Consider the following 15288-nt stretch of genomic DNA (forward strand, 5'->3'; position numbering starts at 1 on the left):
ACATGAATAGAAGGAAAGTACCTTTCTTGTTTAGATAAAAATGGGGAATCCAGACAGAAATTAATTACAGTGCCACTGTTGGTGGGAGTGTAAATTAGTCCAACCATTGTGGAATGCGGTGTGGCCATTCCTCAAAGAGCTAAAAACAGAATTCCTATTTGACCCAGCAACCCCATTATTGGGTATATAACCAGGGAAATATAAATCGCTCTGTCATAAAGACACATGTACACATTTCTTCATAAAGACACATGTACACGATAGTTCAACTGCAGCACTCTTCACAGTAACAAAGACATGGAATCAAACTAAATGCCCATCAACTGTAGACGGCATAAAGAAAATGTGGCACATGTACACCATGGAATACCACACAGCCATAAAAAAGAATAAGATCATGTCCTTTGCAGGGACATGGATGGAGCTGGGGGCCATCATCCTTAGCAAACTCACACAGGAGCAGAAAACCAAACACCGCATGTTCTCACTTGTAAGTGGGAGCTAAATGATGAGAACATATGGACACAAAAAGGGGAACCACAGACACCGGGGTCCACTTGAGGGTAGAGGCTGGGAGAAGGGAGAGGATCAGAAAAAATAACTGGGTTTAGAACCTGGGTGATAAAATAATCTGTACAACAAACCCCTGTGACATGAGTTTAGCTATATAACAAACCTGCACATGTACCTCCAAACCTAAAAGAAAAGTTTAAAAAATTCTAGTGGAAAGATTTTTTTGGTTTTAAACAATCCAGAGAAAACCCACCAGGGCACTGAATAGAACCTGCTACTATTTGACACTTCCTTTATCCATGGGACTGGAGCTCATCCACTTTCCTCTCCAGGGACTCAGTAGATGCATGTCTTGAAACAGAGACAGCCTTTCCCTCTACAGAACAAGTCAGTAGACAGAGAAGAGAAGTAATGGACATTCACCCGAGGCTGCAAAATGTGCAAGTCATGAGAAGGGACCAAGGGAGAGGAAAACTTGATTATCTCTGTAAGGAAGAGGGAGGGATGGTAGATCCAGGGAACAGGGACTATCAGTGAAAAGGAAGGAGATGGGTTAAGGGAAAGGAGGCATAATGGGGAGAGAGAATGAAACTGTCTGAAGACCAACAGAGGACCTGCAGTCACACTCAAAAACACACCCCAGTCAAAGGCTAGTGCAGGAGAGATCACTGCTTAAGCTTCTCAGGGGAGGAAACCCATGGAGGAGAGACGATGCCTTCTTCCCTAGTTTGTCCCTGAATCTTCACAGCAGCAGAACAATGATCTCTAGTAAACACCTGCCTAAACCGTTACTGCACTCCAGGGGCTATCTGGTTTACGAAAGGGCAGGTGAGGGGGCGTCCAGCCCAAAGGGGGATGGTTTCCTCGCTCATGGTAACTGCTGTGGTTTCCCGGGGCAGCCGTGAGTGTCCTCTGCACACATCCAACTGCAAAAACAGCCAGGTGAACCTCCCTGGTCCACAACTATGTTCCCCTCCTTAGAGGCAAACTAGTGATCCACCTATGAGCAGAAAAGGAAGGAACCTGCTGTATGGTTTGTTAGAAGAAAGACTTTAGATAAATTAACAGAGTTTAATTGGACAAAGAACAATTGGAGAATTGGGCAACGCCACCATCAGAATAGGTTCAGAGCAACTGGTGCTGTCATGCATCAGAGAGGATTTGTGGACAGAAGAAAGTAAGTGACATAAAGTAAACAGAAGTGAGATACAGAAACAGATTGGTTACAGCTCCGGGTCTGCCTTATTTGGCAATGGTTTGAACAGTTGCCTGCTGTGATTGGCTGAAATTCGGCTACTTGTTACAAGAGTTCTTTACAGTCTGTTTACGCATCCAGTTAGGCTACAGTTCACTATGTATGGAGAAATCTTCTAAAATATGTAAGGAGGCAGCTTTAGGCTAAACAATTTAATAGGTTTTACATAGCAACCCTTGACCTGATTTGCCTTCTAGTTAAAGGTAGTTAATTAAATCTTACTTCACCTTCAGTAGAAGAGCTGAATGGGTAAAGCTAGCACCACATAAAAATAGTGATATTAATTTCCCTACTCTCCTCCTTCTTAGAATTTCAGACATTTTGGGAACCTGTATATATTCGACGTATAGTATGGATTTACAAAAAAGATGCACAAAGGCATGACTGTTGGCATCACCGAAAAATTAATACAACCAAAGTACACACAGTAAGGTTTTCTTGTGGTACTTTATTCTTCAAATGCATTTAAAGTATAATTCCAGGCCAGGCATGGGTGGCTCATGCCTGTAATCCCAGCTCTCTAAGAGGCCGAGGTGGGCGGATCACCTGAGCTCAGGAGTTTGAGACCAGCCTGGGCAACATATGTGAAACCCTATCTCTACAAAACATATGAAAATTAGCTGGGTGTGATGACACATGCCTGTAGTTCCAGCTACTCAGGAGGCTGAGGTGTGGGGATCACTTGAGCCTGGGAGGTCAAGGCTGCATTGAGCCATGATCTCGCCCCCACATTCTAGCCTGGGTAAAGAACGAGACCCTGTCTCAAGAAAAAAAAGAATGTAATTCCAAAAATTCAAAACATGTTCAGGAAGGCAAGGTAGGGTATGTTTGTTGATTGTCGCTCTCGCATCCATTCCCTACCTCTCTTTTCCTAATAGGTCTGGGATTTCCCAGCCAGGTAGTTTGGGTGAAATAGGTTCTACCCATCCAGGTCCTGGAGCAGACCTTGACTGGCTTAATCCAATTAGAGTGATCTGCCCCTCCTAGTCACACTAATTGGTGCAAGGATGGGCACCTGACTACAATCTCGCCAATTAAAGCCAGTGAGATTTAATTAGGGGATTTCAGTTAAGCTGTTAGAGAAGCAATGTCTTCCTGCTGGATGTAGCCAGCAAGCTTGTAGCTCTGGTAGCTTCCAAAAACCTTCTGGGACCAGGAGAGGCAGCCCTGTCTCAGAATAGAGCCATTAGACACCAAAGTGGCAAAGCTAAGAGGTGAAGAGGAGAAACTGGGTCCTGGTTAGTGTTGAAGCCAGGGATATAGCCTCATTTTGTAAAACTTCTCTACACCAATCAATACATTTGCCTTTCTGAGCCAGTTTGGGTCAGGTTTCTCTGTCATTTGCAACCACAACACCTTATTTCTAAAAATCTACCTTATAAAAAACAACACATGTCTAAAACTTCTTTTACTGATCATTTGAAATTAAAGTTTCATTTTCACAATGAAATCGAATGAAGAACCACAAAATACTGGCAACACCCACTGCAGAAAGGAAGTGGGTTATTTCCACCACTCACTGGCTTTTATTTTCTCTTTTTTTCTCCCTTTTTGCCACTCTCTTTCTCTCAACTTCCAAAGGAAACACCTAGATAAATCCTATTTGGCTGAAGTCAAGTGCACTACAGACTGCATTAGTTTTGCAGGAAGGTGCTGACTATCTCACAGTGTCAAGTGTATGGTGCCCTGGAGTGTTAGGAATCTAGATTTTCCTTCCTTTTGTAGGTAATTTGCACTATGACTTCTTAGATACCACTATCTGCCGTTATAACCTGTCATTTTTATCGAGTGGAGAAAACACAGCCTTAATTCTCCCTTGCAATGTGAACCCGGGGCAGGTGTCAATGCCAACTACAGCTGCCACAAGTATTACTAGTCCACGTGTTCTCTTCCTTCAGGATTTGGGGGCCCATCTTTAACCTTTTTGAATCTCTCATCACGGACAAATATTTTAAAATGTCCCTTCATGATGATGATGCTAATGTAACTGTTTTGGTACCTGATTAAATCCAATTTTGCACATATCTGGTATGTATTACGTGGTAGAGTTATCCCTCTATCTACGCCACCCCTCCCCTGCCTGTTGTGGGGTGCTGGGCAGTTGCATTGGACCTTGCCTTAATTGTTCAACAATTAAATTTCCCTGTCTGCACAATGGACTGTGTGAGGTTCTTGAGACAGAACTAGCCCCACAAACAGTGCTCTGACTTTGCTCACCCCTCCCCACATCCTCAGCTGCAGGGCCTCAAGTACAACCCATAAACATAGTGCCATCAATTCCTTGAAATTCTTTTTTTTTTTTTTCCTTCCCAGTAATAGGGACATATAGGACTGTGCTTGGCTGTCTTTCCCAATTGGGGGAGTGTAGGCTATCTCCTATGTCTGATATTTTTCTCTTGGCTTCTCTCCCTTGTTGACTAGACTGCTTCAGGGATCTGGCAAATGGTTCCACAGATCCAAAGTTCCAGCAGTCTATAAGTGTATGTTGTCAGAGTGACCTCGGGCAGTGTGTGGCCAGGGGACCCCTCCATGCCAATGGCCTCATGTGGGCCTCAATGAGCAGTAGAGTCCCTAAGACCTGCGTTTGAGGGCCTTGCCCATCAACACACACACATACACACACACACACACACACACAAATTTATTAAAAAACATACGAGCACCTCTGTAACTTAGGATCTGGCATTCAGTGCTGCCTCAGTGGGGTGCATAACCCTCAACATCCATTATCGTGATTGATGCCATGGAGACTCCAGGGAATGCTGCTTCTCATTTTTAGCTCAATGCCATGAAGGATAATGACACTGCTGACGTTTGAGGCTATGTTATGTTAACATAACTATGTTTATGTTAACTCCAGGAAAACCTAGATTTTTTTTAAAGGTCAGCTTGTCAAATCCTTCTCAGACAGCATGCATGCAGTGACTCCTGCATTACAACGTACTGTTTCCCGAGGATGAGAATCGTCCATTTTCTTGCTTCCGTCAGTGTTCCAGTTTGTGGTTCCAGATGTACTCAAGAATTAGCAAGGTTCTGCAACAGTTATAGATGACACTTAAGGAGTGGCAGTACTTCTTATTACTCTAAAATTTCTATTTATAAAAGTTGAAAATCCTGTATGGATTTAGATATTCTTATAAGAGATGGTACAATTTACAAAATAAGTAAAAGCAACTTATATGACAAAATTATTTTGCATTTTTCTGTAATAACTTATACTGGTCCCATGATAATGGATGACATAATGTTTAAAATTCATAAGTTATTTCTAAACCTGAAGATTGCTTTCATTTTAAAAAACAATTCTGTTATAAATGCTTCAGCAAAGTTTCTCCAAGTTGAAATTAATAAACTACACTCTAAAAACGCCAGCGACTCAAGGAAGGTTGTTTAATTTGGCATTAGAACATAATCTTGATTGTAACACTACATTAAGGGATTTTGCTAAATTAGAGGAAAATAAATTTATGAAAAAAACATGAAGATGATTTATGCATTGCTTGTCTCTAGAATATTAGGCATCCAGGTATCACCAGCCCATCATCAGAACAGTAAGACCTCTGTGATAGTAGTTAAATTCAGTCACTTTTGATGTTTTGCTGACATTTGGTCATATGAAAACCAAAGCTGTGCAAGAATAACTGGCAGTGTGACAACAGGACACACTTTAGCAGCTGAATTTATAACTTTTAAATATTTGGGCATATGGCATATAGGCCTCCCTTTCCCCTCCTGCCCCATTGCGCAAATGGTGGTGGCGGGCTGGAGTGGGTGGTCCCTGGCTCCGAGGGGCTCTGCGTTGCAGTCCCGCAGCGCGGGGCTCAGGGGAGCGGCCCGGCAGGTGCCAGACACCCCGCTCCCGCCGCCCACCTCCTCGGGAATTGGCTGCCCTGGTCCTAGGGGGCGGCCCCAGGGTCGGGATGAAGTCTCTGGTCGCGGTCGCGGGCTACGTGGGGTTTCAGTTACTCGTGGACAAAGCGCCGCGCGCTTGCATTGCGGCCCAGGCGGAGTTCCCCGTCCCCTTCCCTTCCCTTCCAGACCCGCACGCTCGCTCTCCCTCCGCGCCTTGCCCTCCCCTCGACTCCCGGGTCCGGCCCCTTCGGGGGAGGGTGAGGGCGCTCGGGTCTCCGGGCCTCGCGTGCGTGTGTCCGAGCAGCCCTGGGCGGTGGGCGAGGGCGCGGCCTGGGGACCCGGGAGGGGCCGGGGCGCGGGGCTGCAGGAAGTGGAGGCGGCCGCCGCGCGGGGACCGGCCTGGCGGGGTGAGAGACACCCGGAAACGGATTCCGCTTCGGGGCCCGAGCGAGTCGGGTGCCTCCGAGGGCGCCTGAGGAGCGGGCGGGTGCTGCTGAGTAATCCCCGCGGCGGCGGCCGGACGCCCACCTCCCACGCCGCGCCGCAGCCGGGCCGCGGCTCCTCCCTCCGCGGTCCTTCCCTCCCCTTCCCTCCCCCCTTCTCCCCTCCCTCCCGGCTCCGCTTGGCTCCGGGCAGGTAGAGCCGGGCTCCGGGCGCGCGCGGGGCCGCAGCAGCTGCTCCCGACCTCGCCTCGGCCCAGCGCAGGGCCTCGCGCGCCCATGGCCGGTTCGGAGCAGCAGCGGCCGCGGAGGCGGGACGACAGAGACTCGGACGCGGCAGCGGCGGCGCCCCTGCAGGACGCGGAGCTGGCCCTGGCCGGCATCAACATGCTGCTCAACAACGGCTTCAGGGAGTCGGACCAGCTTTTCAAACAATACAGGTGACCCACGCGTCCCCGCTCCCCCAACCCGGCCGCGCGCACCTCGTGTCCGGCTCACGCGCCTGGATCTGCGGCCCCCGGGAGCCCCCTCCCCCTCCTGTCAGTCCCCGATTCCGGTCCCCAGGTCGCCTCCCGGGCAAGATCAGCCGGAGGGAATGCGCCTCTGCCACATCTCCTCGTCCACCCCCTACCCGCGGCTCCGTAGTCCTTTTCCTCCCGGGACCCCCCGCGCGCCCGCAGTCTCGCCTCTCACTTTCTCCCAGCCTCGCCCTCCCAGAGATGTGCCCGGTGCCGGTCGGCTTCTCTCCGCAGGGCAGCTGGCTTTGGGACCGGATGAGATTTGAGGCAGCAGCGAGCCTGGGACCCGGGCTTGTCGTGACTCTGGCTCGCGTGCTGCCCCGGCAGCCTTTGTGACACGGAGCCCACCAGCTGCCTGCTCCTCGCGCCTCGCATGGCTCTGCATCATTGTGCGGTTCCAGACGCTTTTATTGTTTGAAAACAGACACGCACAGTTGCTTTGCGTGCAGGAATTTAAAAATTTCAGCCCAACTCTGCCCACTCATCTCTCTGCCGTGTCTTCTACAAACTCAGTCCTCAAAATGAGTTCCTGATGTCTTTCAAGCAGGCGTTATTTATTAAGAATTTTTCCAACGTAAAGGAAGGAAGAAAATGGAGGGATTTTTAAAAAGTATATGAGAATGGTAGGAAAACACGTGTGTTCAGTTAATTTTTTATTTGTCTTTTAAAAAATAAAGCGAAAGAACTGAAACCTGGTAGTTTTCCTGTGGGGGTGGAAGGAACCTTCATTTCGTTGGGGACCTGGAGTGTGTGTTCTCGGGTTGAGGAAGCAAGTTTGTGATTTGCCGTCTGGATTGTTGACGAGCCTTAAGGATGTTGATTAGTAGCTTTCCCGAACACGTTTAAGGGCCACATGCTTCACACGTTGGAGACCCAAAGTGTAGTTTGGTTGGAATGAGAGGATCAATGTACAACTGTGACCGAGAGGCAGAGTCTGTAAAAATGAGAATGCCTAAAGTCTCTAGACCTCAAAGAATGGTGGTTTCTACCCAGCAGAGCTTCCACCTTCTTAATGGCAAAGCAAATATCTCACAACTGTGAACTTTTCACTAAAGACCTTTCACTTTTAAATCAGTGATTTTTCCCCCTTTGGTCTGAAAGTAGAAACAACTTCGCTTTACTTAGAACATTACATTTTTAAAGCATACAAGTCTGGGTTCAAGATGAAGTTTCATCAAAGGCTGTTGATGGGGGATTTAAAGGGTTTACTTGTCACACAATTTCTCTTTGGTAGTTTTTAAGAAGCCCTCAGGAAAAAAGATACGAATATTTCCTGTACTGTGCTATGATTCCTTTTTTAGACTACCAGTTTGTGTTGTATGAGAGGTTGGAGAGAGTTGTAGAGTCAAATTTACTCTTTTTAGTTGATGATTTAGGTACTTGCATGTTTCAGTACTTATGGCTTTGAAGTCTCCTGTGATATTTATTTTAATGATCTTTTTTCCCCCTTCCTTTTCTGCATTAGTAGGCTAAAATACTACCTTTACATTGAAAGCATGGAATTTTTGCTTTATCTAGAAAATTTTATGCACTGTTAATAGAAGGCAGTATATGAGTGGTTGGAAAACTCTCCCACAGCACCAGCAGAGAGATGCCCCTTCAGAGATATTTCTCTGTAGGTGAGTGCGTTGGAGGTGCCCAGGGAATATTTACATTGTATAGCTAGGTGCTGTCTGCTTGTATTTTGAAATGGGAACTGAAGATAAAGAAGGGAAAAAAAACTGTAGTACCTCTTTTCTGCCAAGCACAGTGCTAGACACATTCCCTTATATATCCTCACTATTCTCATGACAACAAAAGAGTGAGGTGTATCTTATCGTGACAGTTTTATAACGAGGCTCATGAGACTTAGTTTTTACTATGGACCAGGACACAAACACTATAGTTCTATATCAAGGACTCTTTTCATTTTACCATTCTGCCTCCCTCACTAAATTTATAATAATTCATCATCTGCTCTGCGACCTTGTTTTCCAGCAGTGTTAAAAAGCCTTTTTTAGAGATGATGGGAGGGAAAAAGACAGAGGTAGACAAAGATGGTATCATCCTATCAGTTTTCCTTGGCTCCGTCTGATTTGTTTGTGGTGTGGATAATCATTGCGTTCTTCCCACCTCCCAAAAGGTGCTTCTGATGTATGTTTTGGAAAGCACAGTTGCGTACAGGTGTGATCATGGACAAGAGTCCTGCAACCTGGGTTCCAGTCTTACTTTTGCCACTTTTGTGGCTGCTGACTTTGGTTTCTCAAAATTTGCTTCCTTACCTATAAAATAGGAGTAACAATAAGAGTACCCACATTATTGTGTGGTGGTTAGAATTAAAAGAAATAATCCATGGCCCCTGGCTAAGTGTAAGCACTCAATAAACTCTAGCTAGCTTCTGTAAGTGCTGCCATCCCCACTAGTATTGTGCTTGCTTCTTCACAGTGTAGTTTGAGTACAAGACACAGTCCTGTGTGCAGGTGGCTTTTCTATTTAAAGTTCATCTTATGTGTTACGTATGAAGGATTTAAGATTCTGTTATGCATTGCGAAACTTCCCTTTCTGTTCCAAAGTCAAATGGCCTGCTGAAGGCTCAGCAGTGACTTGGTAAGTGTTTGAGGAGCACACTGCTGGCTCATTTTATCTACATAAGAGGGATGGGCAAATTACCCTCTCTGTCTCCTTTTTTAATGATTGTTTATCACAGGGGGACACCCTTCCTCTACTAGTAAACCTTCCAGAGTCTTACTTTTACACTTTAACAGTGAAAACATATTTTATATCTAGTGTAACAATATTTTTTATTAAAGCAAGAAGGTCATTTTCTCATGCCACCTTACTAGAATGGTGAAAGTTTATCAACTGCTGCCTAATGAGAAATTGTTACTTTGTAGAAACAGATTATCGTGAAGGCCACTCTGAATTCCTGGCAAGTCTGAATTGTATAATTCAGATATTAGGCATATAGGAATTAGAAATATATGCACAGTAGAAGCCTTCTTTTGGAATATAGGACAGCTCCCTGGTTGGGATTTGAAACTGTAGCTGCCTTTTTGTTGGAACTATAGTAATAATGTAGCAACAAACTGCCCTTTGGTGGTGCTGAGCCACCATTATGCACTTTGAGGTGTTTTCCCAGAGGTCAGGATAAATTTTCCTGCTGGAGGGCCCTCCTGCTTTGAACCCAAGTCCGTATGTTTTTAAGTTCGTGATCTTGACCACCTGAAGTCAAGTTCCTGATCTTGGTCTTAGCGCCCAGTGCGCTAGTCTATCAGCAGTCACTACCCCTTCGCACACAGATACTCATTCCCTTCCTCCCTCGCTGTTTGCATATGTGACATGCACTCAGACCTTCCGTTGCTCAGGCACATAAGATAGGCTGTGGGTTAGGTGCCAAAGACACATGCTAGATGTTTCGATGCTGCAGTGTAGGCGTAGGTAAAGCTGATGGTGATAGGGAGGCTGGGAGACATAACCATGGTCCCCTGGAGCCTGTAGAAGAAAAGAGAAGCAGCGTCTAACCCAGCCTGAAGGACAGTTTTGTGGAGGAAGTGATGCCTGAGCTTTATGATGGGGTAGAAGTGAATCAGTTGAATGAGGAGTTGGGAGGGGCGGGGCAAGGGGAAAAGGAGAATGTGAGAGGTGGTGAGGTTTAAACGGAAACCTAGGAGAGGAAACAACAGAAAAACCCATGTGGAGACATGAAATGACATTGGGAAAAGAGTGGTCAGAACTGCACGCTCACTAGTATTACTAGGCCATCACATAGGATGGCTTGTTCTACACTTATTTTCTTCCTACCGCTGGTCAGTCCGTGTTTCCCATGGTCAGTGCTTTTCTCAGGGTTACTTTGCTACTAGGTGTCTCGTCAACTCACTTTTCATCATGACCATCGTCCACAGCGTGGCTGTCACAGCCATAATTCACTCTTGGCTCCTTGGGACTTCAGGATCCTAATGTCGCCACCTTTTTTTCTCTTTATGGCTTGAAATATTACTTTTTAACAGAGGACTGGCAGAAATGAACCACATGGAGGCCTGAGGAGCGTGAGACGTTCGGAGCTTCTGATCCAAATGAGCTTCGCAGTTCTTATTTCTGCCGGCCTGATGCTGAGCCTGCCTCCTCCCCGCTTGAGGTTACCAGCCCATCTCCCGCTTTAACTCTTGGCATTCTTTTTGATCCTAAGACTTCTGCAGTTTTTCCCTCTGCCAGGGCTACTACCAGTTTCTGGCTGTAGATATTATTAAAGAGTCCTACTTAGTCATTGTCAACTAAAATAGGAAACATATATGGTTAGTATGAGTGTTTATGGGTACATAGTTGCTATGAATTGTGACACTTTCTTTTCCGTTTTAAACTATAAAATGGCAAACGTATTAAAATACAAAGCAAGAAAAATTTATGGTAAGTAACGTGAGTGTGCGTAAAATCAATGTGTGGACCCTAAATTATTTAACACAGTTTTTGGCACATACGACAAAGCCATATGAGAAAGCCATAGGATCTGTGGGACTCATTTTGTGAGCATGTTGATTGCAGAGCCAGGGTTATACAGATGGTTCCATATAATCTAGGAGTGGGTAAACTACGGCCTGTGGGCCAATTCTAGCCTGACACTGGTTTTTGTAAATATGTTCTGAGACACAGCCACGCTCATTTGGTTATGTGTGGTCTGTGGCTGCTTGTGCACTACACCTGCAGAAATAAGTAGCGTCAGAGACCATATGGCATGCAAAGCCTAAAATATCTCCTCTCTGGCCTTTTACAGAAAGAGCTTTTTGACTTCTGAGAAAACCTTGGTGCTTCCTGGAAAAACTCAAAGGCACTTGTAAGAGATGTTGAGTCAGCAGGCCTCTGAGCCTCTTATCTGCCTCAAACCATGTCAGATTCTCGGGAGGACAGGAAGGACTTGCAGGCTGCCCATGTTTTCTAGACAATTCGGCGGCTCACAGATGAGAATGTGTCTCTGCCTTGCTCCTGGAGACAATAGGAGAGTCCACAGATGCAGACATGTAAGAAAAGGAGAAGCAATGAAAAGCAGAAATGGTTTAAGGGAACTGGCGGGAAAGACAGGAAGCTCATCTGTCGACTTTTTCCATCCTCTTCAACTCAGTGGTGTGTTGGAAAAAGGCATCTTTTTCCCCCCAACTGTTACAGTGTCTGAAAAGGTCCTAATTAAATATTCATTAAAGATTCATTTGGCTTAATTGAGATTCCTTTTAAAATGCAACTGCCTGTAGAATAATAGGATAGTTTGGAGGAAATTATCAGGAAAAAAATACCTGTGCTGTAGTGTATGTAAGTCTCTGTAAGTGTGTACAAGTGTACCCTTGTACAAATACACAAAGCAAAAGATGCGAGCCTTTAAAAGAATGTGTTCTCTTAAGTCACATGTGTAGTTATCCGTCAGTATCCATGGGGGATTGATTCCAGGACCCCTGGTGGATACCAAAATCTGTGGATGCTCAAATCCCTGATAGAAAATGGCACAGTATTTGTGTATCACCTACACACATCCTCCCATATACCTGAAATCATCTAGTAACTTTTAATACCTAATATCATGTAAACGCTATGTAGATAGTTGTTATACTGTGTTGGTTAGGGAATAGTGACAAGGGAAAAAGTCTGCACATTTAGTACTAATGCAACGTTTTCTCCCCAAGTATGCTTGATCTGCGGCTGGTTGTGGAACTCGTGGATAATGAGGGCTGACTGTATTGTATTAACAGGTTGAGTGAGATTACCTTTTTTCCTTAATTTAGTTGAAAGAAGCTGTATTGAGTGAAATAAAGTTTTGATGAGGATTTTTTAAAAAGGGAGAGAGAAGTAATATTGAAACATGGAAGCACTTTCTATCCTAGTTACAGGAAACCACTTGTAGATCCCCAAATGTGCTATTTCAGGAGTCTAGACCTTTCACACAGCCTGTTTTAGTTCCTGAAATGCCACTTTCGCACCTGGTCTCATTTGCCAGGGTAATCCTATTTACCGAGCTGCAGCAGTGGGACTGGAAGAGGCTACAGAGGACTCAGGGAGAAGAGAGAGTATCAAAAAAGTACAGAAAAGTAGATGGCTGTGTGGCAAAGATGAATTGATTTCAAAACTGCCTAGTGCTTGGTCTACCCTGTGGAAAGAGTCGGGTTGGGTAGGGAAGGACTGTTCCCTGTCTTACACAGCACCTCTTTGAGCACTTACTCTCCTCCCAACACCCTAAAGTCACGAGTCTGCTGCTCATTCTGTAACGTGGGTCCGTTTGGCGGTTGAATAGCCTTTGTGGGCTAACATGGGGAGAATGCATTCCAGTTTCTGAACAAGAGACTGCGAATACATGTTTTTATGTAAAAGTATTCATGCATGTGCTGTGTAGGAAGAGAAAGTCATGCCTCCTTGAAGTGGATTTGATGATTGAGCTGGGGCTTTTCTTTTCTTTTCTTTTCTTTTTTCTGAGACGGAGTCTTGCTCCGTCGCCCAGGCTAGAGTGCAATGGCATGATCTTGGCTCACTGCAACCTCCGCCTCCTGGGTTCAAGGGATTCTCCTGCCAAGCTGGGGCTTTTCTTATGTAAAGATGGTTGGTGGTTTGCACCACCCTTTTCCCTAGCTGAGGTTGCTTTCTCCATCTCTTCCTTCTTGCTCAAGAATTTCAGAACACACGAAATATACCTACATATATGTAAGGTAGTTGCTCCTGTCTTACAGGAAAACTCAGTTATTACAGAGAAAGCCCCTAGAGAGTCAGGAAGTCCATCTCTTTAAAAAGTCTGTGTTCACAGAGTGTCTGCCATGAACAGGAGAATGGTGAGAGGCAGGTCGTTCCTTCAAGGAGGCATTACTTCATACCTTTATTCAAATCTACCTCAAATAGAGTCACTTTAACACTTAGTCTTGTTCAAAGCTGTAAAATCTGTGAACTCACTGGCTTTAGGTGACTTTATTTTTCTTGTGTACATCAATGTACACACATAATGATAAATACTAGATGGCATTTACTGTGAGTCAGCCCACAGCCCCAGCCTTGCCTGAACTTTTCTCCTCGTTTAATGCCCCTGCCAGCTCTGTGAGGGATGCCTTTATTATCTCCCTTAGACAGAGGGAGGAGGAAGAGCCCAGGGACGTGAAGTGGCCCAACTCGGGTCTTGCAGCAGTAGTGGGGAGTGCTGGGGTTGAAACTGGGCTGCCTGGCTCCAGAGTCTGGGTGTGACCATGTGCTGTCTACCTCTTTAACAGAACTTCTACAGTAAAAGGATTCACATGTGTCCTGTCAAAGCCATTTTGGGGCAAGTTTCTTCAGCAGTATGCAAATTGCACTCTGACACCCAGAAGCTATCCATCAAACCCCCAGAGAGATCTGTCTTCGGGGAGCTGTCACTCCAAGCTTTAGACCCTTTGTGGCTCCCAGTCTTGTGTAGGATAAAGCCCAGCATCCTGGCCTGGCCTCCGATGTCCTGTGATCTGGCCCTGTCTGCTTCCCTTATCCCTTCCATGCTAGTGGTGCTGGAATATTTTGCATCATCCAGCCAGGTATATCTTGCTCTTCCAGACACAGCTGAGATTCCTGGAAAAAGGTTGTATGACTCCTCTGCACTCCTGTGGCATCCCGTCCTTACCTTTATCCGGCACTTGTGTTGCATCAAAATTGTTTACATGTCCGCCTGTCTGCATGAGAGGGCTGAGATTGTAGAGATGGGTAATACCTGGACTTCCTCTCCAGGTGTTCCTGGCCTTCCTGAGGTTGCTGGAGTTATGTGGGGTCCAAGTTCTTAAAGGCATAGCAGCTCCCCTTTATTTGCAGTCAGGAAGTGCAGCCCAGGAGGCATCCGCCATGTAGGAGCTCTGAAAGCCTTGTTCCTCATCACTGCCTCCTATTCTGATGGCATGGGTGTGTCTCTTGACCCAATTTAAGGTGCTCCAGACAGGCCCTAATATTAATGTTCTGCTTCTCATAAGCAGTTGCCAGAGCTCCTGCCTGGCCCTGTGACTGCCTTTGCCTCGGAACGTCCAGGCTATCCTGTGCTGAGTAGGAGCAGTGGGAAGCAAAGCCGCTGCTGAGCCACGTGTGGGTCTCAACAGTGCCATTGCAAGGAAAGCTGGGCCCTAATGACACTCAGTCTCCTGCTTCCAAAGAGGTCACAGGTGTCAGCTGCACCTGACCTGGGCATTGTAACTCAGGATGGCTGCTCTCTGAGCTGTTCTCTACTCAGTGTTGTGTGCAGTGACAAGGAGGCCAGCCCAACTGGTGGGACTTTTGCATCTCCCATCTGATCCCTTGCAGGGCTCTGGGGTACCCCTCAGAGGTGGTGCTGTGATAATGCTCTGATGTGATTTCCCTGCCTGGCATGAGAAAGTAGAAATGTAACTGCCAGACTCCAAAAGCCAGGTCCTGCGTTTCAGGAAGAACTGGTCTGTGGGAGAACCTGGTGGCCAGAAGGGGAAGCTTGCTAGAGCAGTGACTCTCGACTCTGTCACACCGAATGCCCCCTTTTACTAGCAAATATTTTGTAATTCCCCTTTTATGATCCTGAAATGAAATTGATAGATGAAGTAACCTACTCACATATACAATGTCTAAAAATCAATAGAATGCCCAAATAAAATTATATATATGTGTGTGTGTGTGTGTGTGTGTATTTTTTTTTTTGAGGCGGAGTCTTGCTCTCCCTCCCAGGCTGGAGTGCAGTGGCTGATCTTGGCTCACTGCAACCTCCGCCTCCCAGGTTCAAGTAATTCTC

General features: G+C 46.0%; 1 protein-coding gene and 1 long non-coding RNA gene across 4 annotated transcripts in view; one reads left to right on the top strand and one right to left on the bottom strand.

Moving 5' to 3' along the window:
- Positions 1–5901: 5901 nt before the first annotated feature.
- TTC39C (tetratricopeptide repeat domain 39C) overlaps positions 5902–15288 on the top strand; it is a 120191-nt gene continuing 110804 nt past the window's right edge. For 2 of the 3 annotated variants that reach the window (XM_003914244.5, XM_009192537.4), the window contains exon 1: positions 6206–6500. In XM_003914244.5, the coding sequence (XP_003914293.3) occupies positions 6340–6500 (161 nt within the window). In that variant the 5' untranslated portion in view covers positions 6206–6339. Of the gene's footprint in view, positions 6501–11325; positions 11763–15288 lie in introns of those variants that run through there. The other variant, XM_021930003.2, reaches the window with a different exon arrangement.
- Positions 11522–15288, bottom strand: part of LOC103879625 — an 80987-nt gene continuing 77220 nt past the window's right edge. The window contains exon 5 of the long non-coding RNA XR_001897273.3: positions 11522–11534. This is a non-coding gene — a long non-coding RNA (uncharacterized LOC103879625). The remainder of the gene's footprint in view (positions 11535–15288) is intronic.

This window comes from Papio anubis, chromosome 19, assembly GCF_008728515.1.
Source record: "Papio anubis isolate 15944 chromosome 19, Panubis1.0, whole genome shotgun sequence".
NCBI classification, from domain to species: Eukaryota; Metazoa; Chordata; class Mammalia; order Primates; family Cercopithecidae; genus Papio; species Papio anubis.